We start from the raw sequence: 20,659 nt of genomic DNA, 5'->3' as shown, positions 1-20,659 counted from the left end.
CTGAATGTGTGAGTCTGTGTGTGTGTGTGTTTGCGTGCGTGCCTGCATATGGGTGAGTGTAGTTCAGATGTATTTGAGTAGTACGTGCGTGCGTGTGTGGGTGTGTGTGACCATGTTTGAATTTATTCGGATTTAGTTCTCTTTCCTTGTTTGTATTATGATTGTGTAAGTGTAAAGCGCTCTGGGCTCGTCACCACGAGGTTTACGCGCTATATAAGTAATCGTTATTATTATTATTAGTAGTATGGGACCAATTTCTCTTTGTAATCGTCTATACATGTATGCATTGTTTTTTGCAAGAAAACTTTGAGTGTGAAGATCGTATAAAGTGCTTGTGAAATAATGATTGTGCATGTGAAATAATCATAGTTCATGTACTTGTATTCTTGGTTGTTGGTCGATCTAAATGGTAAACATGAAGTTCTATCAATAGAGCAATTTATTGATAAGTGATTGCCAGTTACAGTGTAATTAGTAATGATGACTTCCAAGTTCCGCTTGAGTTATTATCCTCAGAGCATTTACCACACATATTTATGCTATGTAGCTGGGTTGCAAAATAAATATAATCTTGTACTGAATCTGAAGGTAGAATCAGACTTGTGTACTTTCTAAGTCAACAAATTTCATAATATTGCTGAAAGATTCAGGGGGATATTACCCAAGGCATGTTTGTTTGGCGTCCAATCATGTTTCTTGCCCTCCTCTCCCAAGAATGTTGACAGCTAGGTCATCGAGACATCACAAATTAAAACAAGTCGCGTAAGGCGAAAATACAACATTTAGTCAAGTAGCTGTCGAACTCACAGAATGAAACTGAACGCAATGCAACGCAGCAAGACCGTATACTCGTAGCATCGTCAGTCCACCGCGCACGGCAAAGGCAGTGAAATTGACAAGAAGAGCGGGGTAGTACTTGCGCTGAGAAGGATAGCACGCTTTTCTGTACCTCTCTTCGTTTTAACTTTCTGAGCGTGTTTTTAATCCAAACATATCATATCTATATGTTTTTGGAATCAGGAACCGACAAGGAATAAGAAGAAGGTGTTTTTAAATTGATTTGGACAATTTGATTTTGATAATAATTTTTATATTTTTAATTTTCAGAGCTTGTTTTTAATCCAAATATAACATATTTATATATTTTTGGAATCAGAAAAAGATAAAGAATAAGATGTACGTAAATGTGGATCGTTTAATAAAATAAATATTATTTTTACAATTTTCAGATTTTTAATGACCAAACTCACTCATTAGTTTTTAAGCCACCAAGCTGAAATGCAATACCAAACCCCGGCCTTCGTCGAAGATTACTTGACCAAAATTTCAACCAATTTGGTTGAAAAATGAGAGCGTGACAGTGCCGCCTCAACTTTCACGAAAAGCCGGATATGACGTCATCAAAGACATTTATTGAAAAAATGAAAAAAACGTATGGGGATTTCATACCCAGGAACTCTCATGTCAAATTTCATAAAGATCGGTCCAGTAGTTTAGTCTGAATCGCTCTACACACACACACAGATAGACAGACAGACACACACACACACACACACACACACAAACACACACACATACACCACGACCCTCGTCTCGATTCCCCCCTCTACATTAAAATATTTAGTCAAAACTTGACTAAATATAATGATCATTTTTTTTGTCAGCTGATCCAGAGAACTTGATCGAAGACATGGGAGTCAAGAACTTACCTTTCTTGTTTTTTTATTCTTAATTAAGGTTCAACAAACGAGAACACACAATGCTTTAGTGCATATATATATATATATAATTGGTCGTGCTTACCTTGGTGATTTGCAAAGCATTAATGTATCAGATTTGCACGAGTGAATATAGGTACATGTACTGACAGCTTCGTCGCCTAATTTATTGTACAGTAGTCTACTTGATGCTGTATGTATTGATACATCTGTATTACTTGTACCTACATGGGGCTTTTTTTATTGTCATGAAAATGATGCACTGTATTTTGTCTTCATTTCCGCTGGCGCAAAACAGTGTTTCTGTTTCTGTTGTGGGTACATTATTTTCACTGTACTGGCTGTGATATTTTCATAAACGTTATTCAGTTCTATGTAAAGCTATGAGAAAGTTGCATGCTTCTGCTCATTTGTTATTCATTGTTTCATTTCACTGCAGTGGTTTGATAATTATGATTTTTATTTTTCTGTTTTGGCTGTCTGCCTAGTTTTAGCTGTTGTTTGTGAGTTGTGTTGTCTTTGTCAGTGGCAGCATTATGCTAAGGTCTTGATGTTATCGCTTTGTGAATGTGAGAAATATATTATGTGATATGTTCCATATGCTTAATTAACTTTTGTGCATTTAGTACGGACTTGTATGTTTGAAGATTAATATTTGTGACTACATTAAAATGGAAATCCTGGGAATGTCTCTGTGTTGGAAAACAAAAACAACGTATTGTTTTAAGTGAGGTAAATTTAGCTTACAGTGTGTAGAATAGACAAGTAAAAACCTAGGCAATTAACATGGAGAAGACAAAAGTATTTGAAGGTGTGTGTGTTTGTCAAGTGATGGAAACTTTATGTACATTAAGTTCTGCAATTTTGGAGGTAGGACTACAGGACTATTTTTTTGTTTGATTGGTTGATGTTGTAAGACATACAATACATGGCTTAGCCCAGTGGATGGAGTGTTGCTGTTATTCCTGTTATCGGAGGTTTGTACAGTGGAGCCCCATCCCCCTCCCCCTTTTAAGACCCCCCATTTTAAGACCTGATTTTCTCAGATTTTTGGAGGTCGTAAAAAGGGGGTTCCACTGTAACAGGAATCTGAAGTTGTTTGTTTTCTGTTAGATTGTGTGTGTGTGGTCTTTTTAGTTTGTTGGGTGTTTGCTGTACAAAGTACCCTTTCATTTCATATCACACTCACTGATCTACATATTATGTGCTCTTTATCATTCGTGGTCTGTTCATCATATATTACAGGGCAACTGCTTAAGCATTTAATTTTTGTGGAGGACTATATATATATAATATACACTGTTTGGTTTAATGATACATGGTGTACTTTGAGTTGTATGAATTCAAATTAGTGGCTGTACCCTCACTGGGAAAGTGCATGACTCACAGGGATACTCTTGTTCCCCTGCCCTGGTCTTTAGGCCTTTGATGCAAACATTTGTGAACTGACGTATTTGTCCGATCCCCTGCTGGTCGTCTGATAGTTTTGACCATCAATTTTTCTACCAAGTGGACAATGCCAGGACTTTTGGACACAAAGGCATGACTGTACAGTACGTGACTCGATCCTGATGCCAGAGATTACAAACAAATGTGCGAAAAGACATGAAACCATATACACAAATTATTTTGTGAGAGTAATGAACTAGTGTGGTGGTATTTTTGTCAATCATTTCTTCGTCTTACTTCACACTTGACGTATTATGAATGTGTAGTGTCATCATGCAGTATAATTCAATGCAATTCAATTCAATTCAATTCAAGAAATGTTTCACAACATATTTAGAAGAAAAAAAGTATAAAGAGTACAAATCGACATTTTATATCTTAACTTATATATATTCAATTTAAAACTAGGTCGTAGCTTTCAACTTTGATTCATCTGAAGGAGGTGTGGATACAAGTACATGTACCCATTTTTTGTGTTGGGCCTAAAGTATTATACTGTTCGATAATGTATATTTTGGGGATATGGAGCACTATATAAGCATTTTTTTCATGTCTTTAAGTTATGAATAGATATAATAATTATAATGTGTAAGATGGGAAGCATTTCAGAGTGAAGCAGTTGCACATATGTGACCCATCCTGACCTCAGGTCAAAATGAGTTCGGCTCAGATAACTGGCGATAGCCGTTGAGCGATGATGATCAGAATGATATGTGACCCTCCACCACGGAATGAGTCGCATGTCACCTTTGCATAATTTTTATATTTTTACATTTTCTTGAAGAGTTTTTTATGCTCTATCCAGTGGTAAAAACCGTTTTAGAAAAGAGCAAAAACTGTTTGAGTTATAAGCCTGTGACTCAGGTGACCCCCACACTGGTACCTGACACCCCCGGGACGTATATGAAGCCTAGCGCAGAACCGCGCAAGGTGACATCCGACTCATTTCGTGGTGGAGGGTCACATATTCCTGAATCTCTTCTCTTTCTTTAACTGTCTGTCTTTCTTTCTGTCTTCCTTTCTTTCATTCTTTTGATTTTCAGAGCTTCCTTGCATTTCCTTTTTTCTTCTTCTTGTTTTCCCATCCTTTTCTTGGCTGAGGAGATAGTATTATGTCCAATTAGCGATGGTAAAAGTATGTGGAATCTGCATTTGCCCCCTTTGTTTGCCCCCTTTGTTTGCCCCGCCAATCTCATCTGTACGTAATTTCGATCTTTTGACAAATTGCTCTCTGTAATGGAATAGAATTTTCAGATGATGCATTTTGTAGAAAACTTGCTGTCTGTAGTTATGGTATCAATCTTTGGCATGGGTCGATGGCAGGCTGATTATGAAGTGATTTATCGCTGTCTGTAGTTATGGTATCAATCTTTGGCATGGGTCGATGGCAGGCTGATTATGAAGTGATTTATCAAAAGACGTTTTTTGGTAGTTTTAATGTGCTGTTTTTGAGTCCTGTTCGGCTGATTTGTTGCGTCTGAGCAAAGAATAAAAGGGTTGTTACTGTTCACATACTTTGGTCTCGAGAGTTAAAGTTTATAAAACAGTGAGTGAGAGAGAGAGGAAGACTGAACTTTATTAAACAAGTTATATGCTTTAGGCAAAGCTTAATAATCTTCCAACCTGTATCTTAATTATACAAATGTTCACAGACACACACACACACACTGAACTTGGGCAAGGCTTTTGTATGTAGAGAGCATATACATCATTATATTTGGTATGCTGTGTCGTACCAGATTTACATGAGTTTCTTTTTTAAATACTGAACTGCGAGCGAAAGCTAGCTTTTCAATATTTGAAATAGCTAATTGGAATTGCTTGCGTCAGTCAAAATGTGAATGGGTCAACAGTAATGCCATCAAACTAACCTAAGCTAAAAAATAAAATTTTAAAAAACACCAACACACGAGCACAGCTGATACACACACACTGACACACACAACTTGACTGAACACACGAACACAGACGTGACAGAGTTTTAAATTCACACAACTTGAATAGTTGTTGTTTTGTCACAGTACTGTGTCCATTATTTCTGTTGCACTCAATCACTTCCATATCATGTGAACAGGAGGAGTAGAATTCACAAGAAAAGACAGCATAATTCTTCCCTATAGTAAAGAGTTACCTAAATGCTTTGATTTGAGCCTTTTTCAATTTTTTTTTATAAAGCAAGCAGCCCGTAGAGACTGCTAAAACACAGTTCGGATTCTGGTTGCAGAGAAGGTTGAAGTACAGAAGGAAATGAGACCATGCAAGTCTCTATGTCATGGAGATTGGAAAAGCTCGTCAGTGGGCCAAATCTTTGAGTGGCCGGCTGTGGAAGAAGAACGGGGAATGCTGAGACTGAGAGAAGTGTAGCAGAGAAAGAAACACGATACGAGGCACCCGGCCTCTCCTTGGCTTGGCATCACTGTAAACGCCTAAGTTACTCCGCTAGACAAACCACCGCTAGCACGAGGTCTTGTGTTGACAGCTTAGCTAATAAAAGCTGTGGTACCACAGAGGGAAAATTGTGGAGTGGAGTTCGGGATTTAAAATACTATCGGCTACATGCACTACACACACACACATACATATATATATGCACACACACACAAACACACACGCATGCACACACATACACACTCACACACACGCTCGAACAAACTCACACACACAAACACACACACACACACACACACACACACACAGTTTGAACCTGCAGCATTTTATTGTCTCGAAATGCAGATTGAACTTCCAGCAAACATCCTACGTATGCAGTGCTACTACGTGATTTGGACCGTTTTGAGGATGATAGTTTCAACATTTATGTTCACGTCAAAGCAACTTTTTCAGTTTTCAAGCAGAAGAGGGAGGGTAGCATTGAGGGTGAAAGTAATTTATGTTTTGTCTTTTCGTTATGAAAATGGAGAAAGGTAATCGAAAATCTAGCCAATCGTTTTATCCTTGGCATAGTAAACATTTTATTCTCTTTTTTCCCCTTATTTTGCCGGGGTTAAAACACAACACAACTGTTGTCTGCATCAGATTAAATAAATCCCTGCGCCTTGAATATGTGCGCGATATAAATTGCATAAAATTAAAATTAAAATAAATAAATAAACAAATCCCTGCGCTTAGAACTGTACCCACGGAATACGCACGATATAAGCCTCATATTGATTGATTGATTGATGTAGAGGGCCTATACAATGGGGTACAGAACCAACTCGTCGGTTCTTAACAAAACGTGCACACCAATGATGCGCGATCCGAGAATTTCTTTTTTTCTTCCAATAAAATAGCCTGATACATATAAAATAAGAGATATATGTTAAAATACAAATCCACACTCTAACCCTCACCCCTCCTCCCCCCGCACCTACATGTGGACGATTAGGTTCTCTTTCTTTCTTTCTTTCTTTATTTGGTGTTTAACGTCGTTTTCAAGGTTATATCGCGACGGAGGAAAGGGGGGTGATGGGATAGAGCCACTTGTCAATTGTTTCTTGTTCACAAAAGCACTAATCAAAAATTTGCTCCAGGGGCTTGCAACGTAGTACAATGTATTACCTTACTGGGAGAATGCAAGTTTCCAGTACAAAGGACATTTCTTACATACTGCTTCACTAAAATCTTTACAAACATTGACTATACTATATTCTATACAAGAAACACTTAACAAGGGTAAAAGGAGAAACAGAATCCGTTAGTCGCCTCTTACGACATGCTGAGGAGCATCGGGTAAATTCTTTCTCGTCCCAACCAATATGGGACTCCCCCTAACCCGCGGGGGGCATTAGGTTCTCTGTAAGACCTGCTTGAGGAACCAATTCACAGTATTTTACCATCAATCTGGTATATTTATACTAGCCATCGAAAAAATGAAGCGACAAAGGGTATTCTCCAGCAAAAGAAAGTAATAATAAGCAATTATTTTGAAGCAAAGCAAAACAACTCATAATCATGTTACGCTATGATTTCTTTCAGACTGCCAAAAATGTTTAACGATAATCTTAACTATAATACACCAGTGCTTTAGTTGTATAACAGTCAATCCCCATATATGTATATTAAAAAGGCATTATTGATTTTTTTTACAAATGCCCTGTCAACATTACTTTAAAAAAAAAAGGGATGGCGAGGGGCGTACGTTAAAGTCCCCCTGCCTCTGTCTGATAACACAGATGATCCTGCTTAAAACAGCCTGAATGCTGAGTCACAAGACAGTCCAAGGTATTATTAAATTAACCGCTGGGGGAGGGGGGGACCTTGCGAGGACAAAAGGAAACAAATGACAACAAATACACTTTCTGCAAAAGTGATGACGTGACTGTGGACAAATTATAAATTTTTGCACAACTGCAGGGAGTACAATCTTGGAAATTTTACAAAACATTCCTTTTACAATTCAAACCCCACAAACAATAATTAAATGTGAATGTGTTTTGTTTTGTTTTTATATTTATTTTTGCTTAGTGTTTTTTTTTAAATAAGTATTAAGTATTAATTGAAGTTAGTAGGATTTTTACATTCATAAACACGTATTTCTATAGCTAAGCACAACTTCGAATTAAAAAAAAAAAGCCTTTCAACAAAACAATTACAGCAACAAAAATATTTAAAACAACATCAAAAGAAGACATCAAGCAAAAACATCAAGCAACCAAACACAGAATATACACCTTTTCGCATTGTTCATTCATGACAACCTTGTCTGAAAACACGCAATCAGACACATTATTATTAGAACACCAGGTACAACAAGCAACACTGAATTTACCTTTAGTTTCACTTCGTTTTCATTTTACCATATTTGTTTTATTGCGATGAAAGAAGGTCAGGTCTATTGACACAAAGGGAAGTAACCACACAAACTCTCACCATTCATTCTCGGTAAGGTTATTTTTCTTACTTCAACTCATGGGATGGTGTATTTCCAGTGCTCGTCTTTTGACCTTGAAGTTGGTCTCCGTGATTAGAGTTAACAAGAGAGTGGTTCATAATCATAATTATGCAAAAGCAAGCACAATTACATAGGAATTTGTTACCGTTTATAAAATAAGTATAAGCATAGACAAGTGAAGTGATGTTACCAAATTCGCTTACGCACAACACATAGATGGAAACAATCATGCAAAGCTACATAAAACAAAAACCTTCACCATTTCAACAAGTGTGATTAAGCAAGACAAGCAACTTGTGTTTTCAAAATTGATACACACTGGTAAATATCAACAAAAACAAGAACGGAATGAACAGAACAACAACATGAGATATTATGTAAGGCAATGGAATACTCGTTTCAAAACTAAAAATACTAAAACAAATGTAGTCATAACTATCATGGAATTGACCCCCGACCACCAAGTTGCTGGACACGAAAGCGCACACCATATTGAAATCAAATTATCTTGCAAAGATACATGTGGAACACAACACTTTCACTATTTAAACAATCTTGATATCAACCCAAAACATCAATGTCACCATTAATTTAAACAATCTTGATACCAACCCATAACATCAATGTGTGCTCACAAAGGTGATCAACCCAAGTAAATATGAACAACAATAGCAAATAGATCAAATATAATATGAACATCATATTAGAGATTATGAAAAGTATTTATTTTTTTCTTTTTTTTTCTTAATGGTTTATTCAGGCATCAACATTTACAATATAATAGGAACATGTGACAACACAGCAGTTGTGAATTATCTTCATATGACAAATCATAAGTGAATCCTCTGTAAATGAAACAGGAGAACAAAAAGACACAACGGAAAAACATGATATTTGACTGGAAAATACGGATATAAACTGTATTATGTTTTCCATTATTCGACTAAGGTATTGTATGCATTTATTTATCGTTCTAATAAAATGTAGTACACTTCTCACCACACGCTGGTTACCTACACTCGCCGCAATGTCCAGTCATTACCAAATAATGAAGTCAATAAACATTGCACAACGCTAAAACGTCAAGGAAAAAACTGTAACAAGACGTTTTACAAAAATGAAATGTAAAACGTAAGTTATTGAGAGTCTTTCAAGCACAGTTATAGATACATTTTACGTTTCTGAATTAAATTGAAACATTACACACAACATACTGGTACTATTTAAGAAAAAAATCACAATCTAGTCATCACCACTTCATTACAAAAGAACTTGCAATTAAAAACAAAGACAGCTGGTCATATCAAACCCTCGTTAACATTTACTAAAACTTTTTTAATTTTAATTTTTTGCAATGAACACAAAAGGATGATAAATCTTTCTTTTCATAATAAAGACATGCCAAAGTGCTCCGAGATAGGGGTGCACTAGGCATTTGTGCAAACAACTTAAACGTTATGGCTCAAGCTTTGTACAGTGAGGACTCTTAACCATTGTTTTAAGGAATCTGTTGGTGTTAAGATTTATACAACAGCAGAAGTAATAAAACAAATAACATTACTCAGGGCATATGTACTATCAACTGTCATCAATAAGAAGTATATTACCACCAGCCCACTCCCCCCCCCCCCTTTCTTGACAACACGTACATTTAAAAAAAAAAAAAAAAGCAGATGACATACAACTCTGGTTTTAACAAGTACAGTATCAGGATTACAAACAAGCTACAATACTGAGGAGCGTTAATATCCCCCAGCCTTTGTCTGGTAACACTGATAATACTTGTGAGAAAAAAAAGCTGAATACCAAATCAAAAGTAAAAGGTTGTATTTTAATACACAGCTTTAGCAATACACAAAACTTCAAAACAAATCTGTAAGAGGAAACAGACGACAAGAAACATTGTTTGTTTGTTTATTTGTTGCTTAACGTCCAGCCGACTACGCAGAGCCATATCAGGACGAGGAAGGGGGGGGATGAAGGGGGCCACTTGTCAAGCGATTCCTGTTTACAAATGCACTAACCCATTACTTGTGTCCCAGCAGGCTTTAGTAAAACTAAATTAATACCTACTGGAAGATTACCAGTTTCCAGTATGTTAAAATAGGCTTAACCTATCTACTGCTGGACTTACATCAGAACACTAACAGATTAAACTATACATGAATCGCGAGACAAGCGGCAAGAGAAGAGATTTTTGGAAAAAATACAGGTGAATGAGCAAGAAGGCAGAAAAAAGAAAAGAATTCATGAAGAAAAAGAGAGCATGACAGGAAAGAGGAACCAAAAATCTACCTAACAGCAAACTAGAAAGCTCCTGCGGTTCCAAAAACAGGAGGGGCCTTTAATTTCATAACCGACAAGAAACATACTTTCTGCAAAAGTGATGTGAAAGTGAACAAAATTCTAGCGTCACTGACGTGGCATTCGCCCAAAAAATCAGACATTATTCGCCATAAAAATAATAGTCATGATGCTTTTATTAACTCAAATTTGTGCAGAGATTTCCCCAAACATGACAACCTTCCTACCCAAGGTTAAAAATGTTGAAGTAAAAAAAGCTAAAGGTACTTAACTTGAGTTTGAACAAATGTCACTGACGTGGCAAAAATGCTCACCTGCATTTCACTCACTAAGCGAAATTCTAAAATTCTATGAGATTAGCCAACTAAATCATGTGATTTTTGGTAGATCATAGTCAAGACATATCGTAGTTTCTGAAATATGAAAGAAATTGCCAATATCAAATGTATTCTTCCGACTAGCGGTTAATATGTAGCGTCACTGACGTGGCACTTAAGCGTCACCGACGCGTGGCACGTGTCAATTCAATGTTCAAAAGTAATACTTTTTTGTTGTTAAAATATAGGTAGTTTTACACGGCCGATTGTTGGACCACTTTACGGCTCTGTGTCCCTCCGTCCGTCTGTCCGCCCGTTGGTCCTCCGACACCATTGCCTATCTAAATAACTTCTGAAATAATGATTTCAATTGCACACTTTGTACATGTATTGATACACATATACACCTCTAACAAACATATTTAAAGCATTCCGAGGCAAGGTCACTACTAAAGGTCACCGGTCAAGGTCACTTTTTTTTCTTGTACATTTCAAACAACGCCTTGATTTTTCGAAAAATATTGCATTCAAACGTGGTGGGAAATCAAGTACACACCCTCAGAAAGATAAATGGCTCCTGATTCTGGCTTGAAAACGTCATTCACACGGTTTTGTTTCGAGCTGTCATTATTTTGACGTTCTCCGCTGTCTTCCCTCCTGGCAAATATAACTACCGTTATACACTCACGTCAAACAAATGAGTATGTACATTTGACAAGATCTTAAATGTGAACCACACTATTCCACTTTATTTTTGTTGGTGTAAATCGAGAAGTACAGGGCGGAATAACACGTTAATTCTAAATATGTACATAACCAAACTCAAACATTGTTCACATCTTTCTCTGCGAACCTAAAGGACAGGACTATCTCATTTTCTTCATCGCTTATGTAGCCAAAAGATTGCGATGAACCGAACGATGGAGTTAGTAGTGCTGAAGCAGCTTTTTCTTGTGTAAATGACATTTTCTTTCAGCACTTTCACCCCTAAAATCGACCTGACAAAAACTAATGCCCCGTATTTTAAAATCTGCAAAAAATCAGAATGTGCACTTACCAAACACTTCTGACTACCATTGGAAAGGCCATTCAATTTCCTGTTCAGACCATTTTGTTTCATGCACCTCCCGTCTTTAGTAATTGTGTACCCTTTTGTCAAAGACGGTAGGTGTCAACCGTTTCAAAAGCACGTTTTGCGGCTATTTTTTAGGGGGTCCTCCACTGAGAGAGCCATATCTGCTCAAGTTCCCAATGAATTGCTTTGAACATTTCAGAAGTTATGACCAATAGGCTGACCAGAATGTGTGTGGATTTTTGTAAACGTGTATATAAAGCGTGTTGTGTTACGTAACTTTTCCGAAAAATCAAAACAAATATTCTTATTAATTAATGGTTTAAGGACAACAAATCATGACTTTGCATGCTTAGCAAAAAATGGTTGGAGCATGTCAGAGTTCGGTGGGTTATAGAAACACGAAAATACCCTGCATGCTTCCTCCGAAAGCGGCGTATGACTGCCTAAACGGTCATACACGTACAAATCTACTCGTGCAAAAACACGAGTGTACGTGGGAGTTTCAGCCCACGAACGCAGAAGAAGAAAAGTAGTAGATTTAAAGATGCTTGGTTAATGCAGCAAGAGTAAATGACAAAGACCTAAGGTATTTTATCCAAACGAAAACAAACAGTGCTGAGCGATGTCAGTCACTTCATGTAAGCCTTGTTAGAGCATTGTATTTTGCAAGAACACCCACCACACCCTGACGACGTCGACACCATCGTCTGGCTATGTCAAGCGGTGTGCCAAAGATTGACATAGAATTTACATCAGTTCCATGCTGCAAGAGAAGCTGAACTGTCAGAGTATGACCATATGTACAGGCAACGTGTAGGGGTGTGAAAACAGTCGTTGATAAAGCGTTCACATTGGCACCATGCTGCAGGAGGCAGTGAACGGTTTTATTGTCACCATTCACACACGCATAGTGTAACGGCGTGGAGCCATCATTATCTTTAACATTGACATAAGCTCCTTGCTCGATCAGACACTGTGCTGTCTCATTGTTATCATTTCCACACGCGCAGTGTAACGGCGTGGAGCCATTCTGATCTTTAGCATTGACATCAGCTCCTTGCTCGATCAGACACCGTGCGGTCTCAGTGTGACCATTTTTACAGGCATAGTGTAACGGTGTGCAGCCATCCCGATCTTTAGCGTTGACATCAACTCCTTGCTGGACCAGACACAGTGCTCTGTCAGTGTGACAGTATTCAGCATCATGCAGAGGTGTGTGGTCTTCATCCCTTTGTGCATCGACACTGGCTTCATGTTTAAGAAGACACAGAGCTGTTTGAGTGTGACCCTTTTCACAGGCTTTGTGCAGTGGTGTGGCCTCACAGGAATCTCCAGCGTTGATGTAAGCGCTATTTTTTATCAAACACAAAGCTGTCTCCGTGTGACCATTCGTACTTGCTATGAGCAGTGGTGTGATGTCATGTTGACCTCTGGTGTTGACGCTAGCGCATTGTTCTATCAGATACAGAGTTAGTTCAGCGTTGTTTATCGTTTTGTGAAGGGGTGTGAAAAGACGGTCGTCCCGTGAATTCACGCTAGCTCCTCTGTTAATGAGGTGTTGTGCTATGTGTGTGTGGCCAGCAACACAGGCATAATGTAGAGGTGTTTTCTTCGCACAATCCAAAACATCCACCTGAGCCCCGTGCTTTAATAGAAAGGTAACAATGTCAGTCTCACCTTTATTACATGCATAGTGCAGAGGTGTTCTCTTCATATGATCTGCAGCATCCACTTGAGCCTTGTGATCAATCAGGCAGGTAACAATGCCAGTAGCATATGTACCACAGGCATGGTGTAGAGGTGTTCTCTTCAACTGATCTACAGCATCCACCATCGCTCCGTGTTGAGTCAGGCAGGTAACGATGTCAGTGCGCCCCATCAGACAGGCAGCGTGCAGCGGACTACAGCCCATACTGGTGTCGTGCTGGTTCACGTCAGCTCCCTGTTGGAGGAGAGTCATCAAGGCGTCAACATCACCACGCACCACTGCCTGGTGAACACGGCCTGTCTCCGCTTTTGCTTCTATCAGTTGAGTCATGATTTCAAGTCTCTTTGCTGTGTGGGCGTGGTGTAAAGGTGTTCTGGATTTGATATCCTTTGCATTCAAGCCAGCTCTATGAGTTATCAAGAGTGTTAGAGTTTCAGTTTTTCCACTTAATGACGCGGAGTGTAGCGGTGTGTTGTTATTCTTATCCCGTGCATTCACATCAGCCCCAGCGTGCACTAGGAGACGGGCAAAGTCGGCGCTACCTTTGGGGGACTTCCACTGACATGCAAAGTGAAGGGCCGTCTCTCCCAGGGTAGATCTGGCTTTCACGTCAGCACCAAGATGAATCATCAGATCAGCAATGCTTTCATGTCCATGATTACATGCCACAATGAGGCCTGTATTTCCTTCACAGGTTTTGTCGTGGACACTGCTTCTGTAGCACAAATGTTCTTTAACTTGCATGACATTACCGCTACGTATTGCATCTTCCAGATCATCATCCATCTCATTGTCTGACGGATCCAACCATGACATCAGTGTTTGTACAAATGCGTTCTTTTTATTTCCTCGTCGTCGCTGTGCCAGCTCGTAGGGTGTGAAGTCCTTGTTGTTTGTCTTTGTCAAGGAAGCTCCACTCTTCGCGGCGAGTGTGATGGCCTCCAGGTTTCCCTTGTCGGCAGCGATGTGAAGCAGCGTGTTGCCGTCACGGTCTGTCTCGTCCACCTCCCTGTCAGCCAGCAGTCTCAGCGCCAGGTACCAGTGTTGGCTGGGCAGCTCCACGCTGACCGCGTCCTCTGCAACGGTCACTGACAGCAGTGTCGCTGGGATGGGCAGTGAGAGGTCGTCAAGGTAACACAGACCCTGTGTGTGAAGGCTTTTCTTCAGCTTAGCAAAGCTTCTGTGCCTCATGGGAAACAGTTCTGGAAACAGCAGGGAGAGTGTTAAATTATTCTTGTCCTCAGGTTTCAGCTTAAGGTGAATGGCTTGCTCCAAAAAGGTTCGAAATTTTCTTTTTGCAGCATCCTTGATAGTGTGTGGAAACAATATAGGTGCAGTAGCTGCGGATATCAGACTCTCTGACAAAACATTTCCATCTCGGCGGTGTTTTATCATGATGTCAAGACACCAGTATGTAAGTGTCACAGAAGGACTGCATAAAAACCAGTTTAGTAACGACAGGCCGTTTTTTCTATCGACAGCATTGAGTAGTTGCTGTACATAGTTTTTGCGATGTGTAAGAAAGTCTTGAAAGTCACGCAGGAAGTCAGGACACTCAAGCAAGGGATGCTGACACATCTCTGACAGCTGGCCGTCCACAATCGTCTTGTACATTCTCTGCATCAAGCGTTCTCTGTCTGTGGAACCAATCACGACGTGTGGTTCACCAGGTGTGCCGGAAGTCCGCACGTGCTGCACGAGGAAGGGGACGTCACACACCTGGAGCAAGACAGACCTGGAGTGCAGACTGCCCAGAGCCAGCCCCGCAGCGTCGTACAGAACACGACTGGCAAAGCCAGGACCAATCTCGGGCAGGATGGAGCCTCTGAAGTTGTAGGCCAGCTGCTTCAGGTGGTAGTGATCCACGCTGTGGAATCCAAGACGCTCCAGGTCTGACGTCAGCACGGGAGGATCCGACTCAAGGCTGTTACTTCCCAGCATGCTTAGCGCGAAAACGGCCGCCACGAGACGTCCAGTGTGTGTATCATGAAGCATGCGTAGGAACAACGGCAGGTAGTCCAAGGCAAATGGAGTGCAGATATTATTTGGACAAATTACCAAAGAGGACGGCAGCAAAGGCCGTCTATTCTCCAGCACAGCCATGTCTCGCAGCAGATGGGGATAAACAGTGAGCACGAGTAGACACTGCGTATTGTTGATAAGGTCCTGGCACCGATAGTACTGGTCATTGTCCAAACGAACATCACCCAATCCACCGTCCAGTAGAATAACCGTCTGCTTCTTTTTGAAGAACGACTGCTGACACTGACAGCACAACTTACTGACCAGGTAGGCTTTGAATCCTTTGTGGTGGTAGTGTGTGAGAATAGCGTGGCCTAGAGAGGACCTACCAGACCCAGGAGGTCCACACAGCGCGACACGACGGTTCTGGTCCAACAGTTCAACACCTCGGCTGACGTCTTCTGGGCTGACGTCATGGATGTCGGCGCTGAAGGCTTCCAACGTTTCATTGTCTGCTGACAACAATAGGTGCCATATTGATTAAGAAAATGTATTTCTTTTGTGCCGTGTTTTACCTTTATTATTATAATTAATTTGAGACTTGCCTTTTGCGTGTTTACGTGAAGAATCTTCAATAAAAAGTGAGTTCAATCTGTCCCAGGTAATGTATAGGAAAAGCTAAGATTGATCTCACCAATTCTTACAACGAAAGCATCCAGTGAATCTGGAAATATCACCAGTGGCTAGTTTAAAAACATGCCTCCCTTAGCTAAAATAAACTGTGCCAACAAATCATTGCAACATATTTTGCACCCAAACTAAAGTTTCATCGAAACTTTACATGCCAGTTTAGACCTTTCACTTGACTATCTGGATCACCTTTCGGATTAACGATTTCTTTCACAGGGATCACGTGACCGCCGCTCAAATAACGGTACCCTCAAAATCGACTGAACAAAAACGGAAGGGTGAATATCAAAATCACAATAGGCAAACATTGCAACTTTTACATACGGGAAGAAAGCCAAATCAATTATCGACCCCGAGCAGGTTGTTTTGTTCTAGCTATCGTGCGTATTGCTTGTGCTATGCTATTTCTACTGATGCAGGTGTCGCGGATCGCAAGAGCAGTCAAAATCGGACATTTTAGCGTCATTTTTTAGGGGTATTGTCACAAAAAGCGCTGCATTTCAGCAATAACTTGGTGGATTGCTTTGAACTTTCAGAACATTTTAGCAGCATACTAGACGTACTTCAAATAAAATTCAGGATTGTTTTGCGTGTTTGTTCAGATGTTATGCAATGTTTGGAGAAAAAAGTTTTTAAACTCGTCAAGGGAGTTTTGGCTTGTGTCCCAAAATGTCCTTACTTCGCATGTCTATACAATTGCCTATACAAAAAGGTAGGACTCTTGGTGTTCCCAGACAAGACAGAATCTGTCACAAATGTTCGTCAGGTGACCTTGGGGACGAGTTCCATTATATTTTTGTATGTCCTTTTTTTACCAATTATAGAAAACAGTTGTTACGGTGCTATTATTATGCCCGCCCCAATTCAGTTAAATTCAAAGAGCTTTTTTCCACTACAAAAAAGAGTTTATTGCTAAAACTCGCAAAGTTCATGACACTTGTCATGGACTGTTTGAGAAGCGAGTAAAATTTAATTCTCTTTTAGCTTTATACTCCGATATCTGTTTTGTGTTGTTTGTAATAGTATTTTTGTCCTGATGTTAACTCCCCCTCCACCCCACCCCCCCCCCCCTCCCCCCATTTCCCATAGTAAAGAAATGTATGTAATCACTTTGCACTTGTAGTGTTTTATTATTATTATTATTGTTATTATTATTATTATTATTATTTATTATTATTGTTGAATTGTTTCTTGTATTGTTTTTGCTCTCCCTCACCCCTCAACTCCCTTTTCTGTACATAGTCTGATTTCTTTTTGTTTTAGTTCCTTTTATTTGGTGTTGAATGAAATGTGTTTTTACTGTGTTTTTTAATTTTCCATGTACCCTCACGGGGTTTTATTGGAATAATAAAACTTGACTTCGTATAAGCATTGACGCAAATTTGCTAGGTCTGTAAACACGCTTTATATTTTAGGATTGATTCTGGTGCCACAACGATGCCCAGCCAAGCGTGACCGCAGCATGTTTTGAGAGGCAGGCAGCGATAATCGCTGTGGGTTCTCATGTGTTTGCATGACTAGCACATTTACGCCAGTGATTTACACGCAAATGAAACTTCGGCAGTATATTCTTTCTTTCTTTATTTGGTGTTTAACGTCGTTCGACAGTATATGTATCAATCTTTTATCTGTAGACATGCAAAGTCATGATTTGTCTTAGACACAAGTGAACAATTCCAATGACGAGTTTAAACATGTTGTCCCGAAACACTGCGTTGCATCTGACCAAATAAATGTAACGATCCCAAAATTTGCTTGAAGTACGTTTGGTGTGTTGGTAAAATATTCGGAAAGTGTCAAAGCAATCCATCAAGTCATTATCAAAAACCAAGAAAGGTAAGTTATTGGAACGTTTGTTATTGACACAAATACAAATACAAATCAAGTCATTGTTGAAATGCAGCACATTTTGACACAATACCCCCCAAAAATGATGCAAAAAGTCTCGTTTTTTGACCATCTTTTGTTCGACACCTGCATCAGTAGGAATAGCATAGCACACGAAATACGCAAGCCGACTAAATAAAACATCCTGTTCTGGGTAGATACTTGCTTTGACTTTCTACTCGTATGTAAACGTTGCCAAGTTTCGCCTATTGTAATTTTTTGTCGATTTTCAATTGGGCCCTTCCGTTTTTGTCCAGTCGATTCTGAGGGTACCCTTATTTGAGCTTCGGTCACGTGATCCCTGTAAAATAAATCTGTAGTCCGAAAGGTGATCAAGAGAGTGAAGTGAACGGCCTTATCTGGCATGTAAAGTCAGGATGAAATGACACGGGAATGAATGCATTAATTTGGGTGCGAAATCTGTTGCAATACATTTTCGGCACCGTTTATATTCCGATATACCTGCTTTCCTCTTATACCACCCAGAAAAGTAGGAAGCAAATAAAAATAAAAATATAGAACACATTAAGAGTATATTGTAAACCCCCAGCCAATGCTTTTTCTACCTACCTTCAGTTTCGCTGACTGTTCCACTGTCATGACAGGATGAACAGTTCTGGCTGATGAAGTACTGTTTGGTCACTTGTTTCCTAATGTATGTGCTGTTTTGTTGGCCAATATTGTTGTTGGTATTGTTAATAGCAATTTCTTGTGGTCCACCAAAGTTGACAGGGCCCGAGAGGTTACCGATCGTCATCGGACCTGCAGAAATATACACTATTTATTATGTTGAAAACTAGTAGTGCACAATGAAACACAAACAAAACAACAACACCTGAACCTCACTAACCACCAACCTACTTACTCCCGACACACATTACCACTGCAAACGGCACGACAAAAAGTCGACTCGTGGATTGAAACTGACGGGTAATAATTTGACAACCATGCATCCAGTCTTTATCCTCTCCAGTTAAAAGCAGGAAGCTGGTTCTGTATGAAGCTGACTCTTGCAGTGTCCATGTTCATACCGCCTTGGTGTGACAAAATACGACAACCAACTTGGATGAAACACAGAAATAGCAGGACCTATGCACCCAGACACAAGTATATGATCTTCAAGTTCGAATCCGCCTTCAATGGCTGCTCTGTCGACGCCCGTTTTAACCTCTTGCCTCTCTTTATATAATAAACCGACCATAGAGCGCGCTCGTCCCGAACGAAACCGTTTGGGTAGGGAAACCCTTTCATTACCTTTTCCCATTTTTATGTTCTGAACTCGTAATTTTGTATTTTATTTATTTTGAATTCATTCCAAAAGTTTTGTGTGACGTATTGAAGAACGACTATATGTAAGGGTTGCATAATTCTCGAATACTTCCCGTGATCAATTTCCTAGCATTACCTATTCCATTTATCACAACGGCTTTGGGGAAAAGCCCAATGGTCGATTGTATCACCGCGCGTCGACTGCATGTACTGTTCCCAAACAACTTCTAACACAGATATATAATCTACAAGTTAATATCCCCCTCCCTTTATTGGCTCTGTCGTCGCCCGTTTTTAACCGCTTGCTTCCCTTTATATGATTAACTGACCGTAGAGCGTCGTCGTCCCTTCCGTACTAACTCCTTCAAATCTCAACAACAAAATAGCATTCTGGGTAGGGAAATACTGTCATGCGTTGACGTCAGCGCCTTTCAGCGATATGTCAAAGCATTTTGGAGACAGACTACAACATAGTGTCGGGCAACCTTGAAATTAACGCTATTTGAGATTGCTTTCAAACCTTATACGAAGTAATAGGGAGCATAGGGTCAGTTGTTCACTTAACTTGCCTCGAACAGTGAGATAAGGATAATGTCCAGTACACAAATACGAACTGAGAGACCAGAAAACTCGAGTCGAGTCAATACTGATGCCCACGCTCCAGAACTCAAGTGTAATATTTGAAATTAAAATCTCTCCTGCCAACCGTGAGCCAGATTAGCTGTGAGCCAGATTAGCTCTGTTGGTAAAGCGCCCAATCGCCTATCGTCACATTGGTGGTCACGGGTTCGGACCTCTTCGTTGGCAATTGTTTTAATCTCATTTCTAAAGAAAAAGAAAGAAAAAAGAAGGTTTTCTGAACTTGTTATTTTTGTATTTTATTCATTTGTCTTCATTTCAAAGATTTAGAATTCTGTATTAAATAAATAGAAATAAATAAATTACCCATTCTATTTTTTTTTAGTATGAAATGCCCTATGGGTATTACCGCGGCTCCATGTAATGGTGAGATCGACAGAAAGTCGAACGAAGAAACTCGGAAACCGACGCGTCGACACATAGGGCCTACTCGAAAACTCACGTGTAATGAATGTTCGCAGTTCAACTTTCTATTTTCACATCAGAGCATTGTGTGCCGAGTTGGTAGAACGCTGGCCAACTGACACATCTCGGGTTCGAATCCCATAATTGGAAATATTTGTTTTAAACTTTTTCCATTTTTCAATTTGTTCTTCTTATCTAAAGTCTTTATTTTTTGTATTTTATTCATTTTAATTCACTCCAAAGGTTTTTAATTCTTTATTGAATATCGAATATAGTGCCCTTGAACTGCTTTTCCACAATCCTGTATTCTATTTGAAGTCCGGGATATACCTGTAGTGGAATGCA

At 39.5% G+C, this 20,659-nt stretch overlaps 1 protein-coding gene and 2 long non-coding RNA genes across 3 annotated transcripts in view; 2 read left to right on the top strand and 1 right to left on the bottom strand.

The window, feature by feature from the left end:
• Positions 1 to 20,659, top strand: part of LOC138948276 (uncharacterized) — a 289,660-nt gene that overhangs the window by 260,749 nt on the left and 8,252 nt on the right. The window lies entirely within an intron of this gene.
• Positions 1,636 to 4,681, top strand: LOC138948271 (uncharacterized). Its single transcript, XR_011449955.1, has 2 exons — positions 1,636 to 4,490; positions 4,559 to 4,681. It is a non-coding gene; the product is annotated as an uncharacterized lncRNA (long non-coding RNA).
• Positions 12,049 to 18,758, bottom strand: LOC138948241 (serine/threonine-protein phosphatase 6 regulatory ankyrin repeat subunit B-like). The gene is made up of 2 exons (XM_070319759.1): positions 18,572 to 18,758; positions 12,049 to 15,939 (listed from the first exon to the last, which is right to left on the bottom strand). The coding sequence occupies exons 1-2, from the start codon at positions 18,756 to 18,758 to the stop codon at positions 12,389 to 12,391; spliced, it is 3,738 nt and encodes a 1,245-aa protein (XP_070175860.1). The 3' UTR covers positions 12,049 to 12,388.

The sequence above is a fragment of the Littorina saxatilis genome, linkage group LG15 (assembly GCF_037325665.1).
Source record: "Littorina saxatilis isolate snail1 linkage group LG15, US_GU_Lsax_2.0, whole genome shotgun sequence".
Lineage (NCBI taxonomy): Eukaryota > Metazoa > Mollusca > Gastropoda > Littorinimorpha > Littorinidae > Littorina > Littorina saxatilis.
This window is presented reverse-complemented; position numbering and strand designations above follow the sequence as displayed.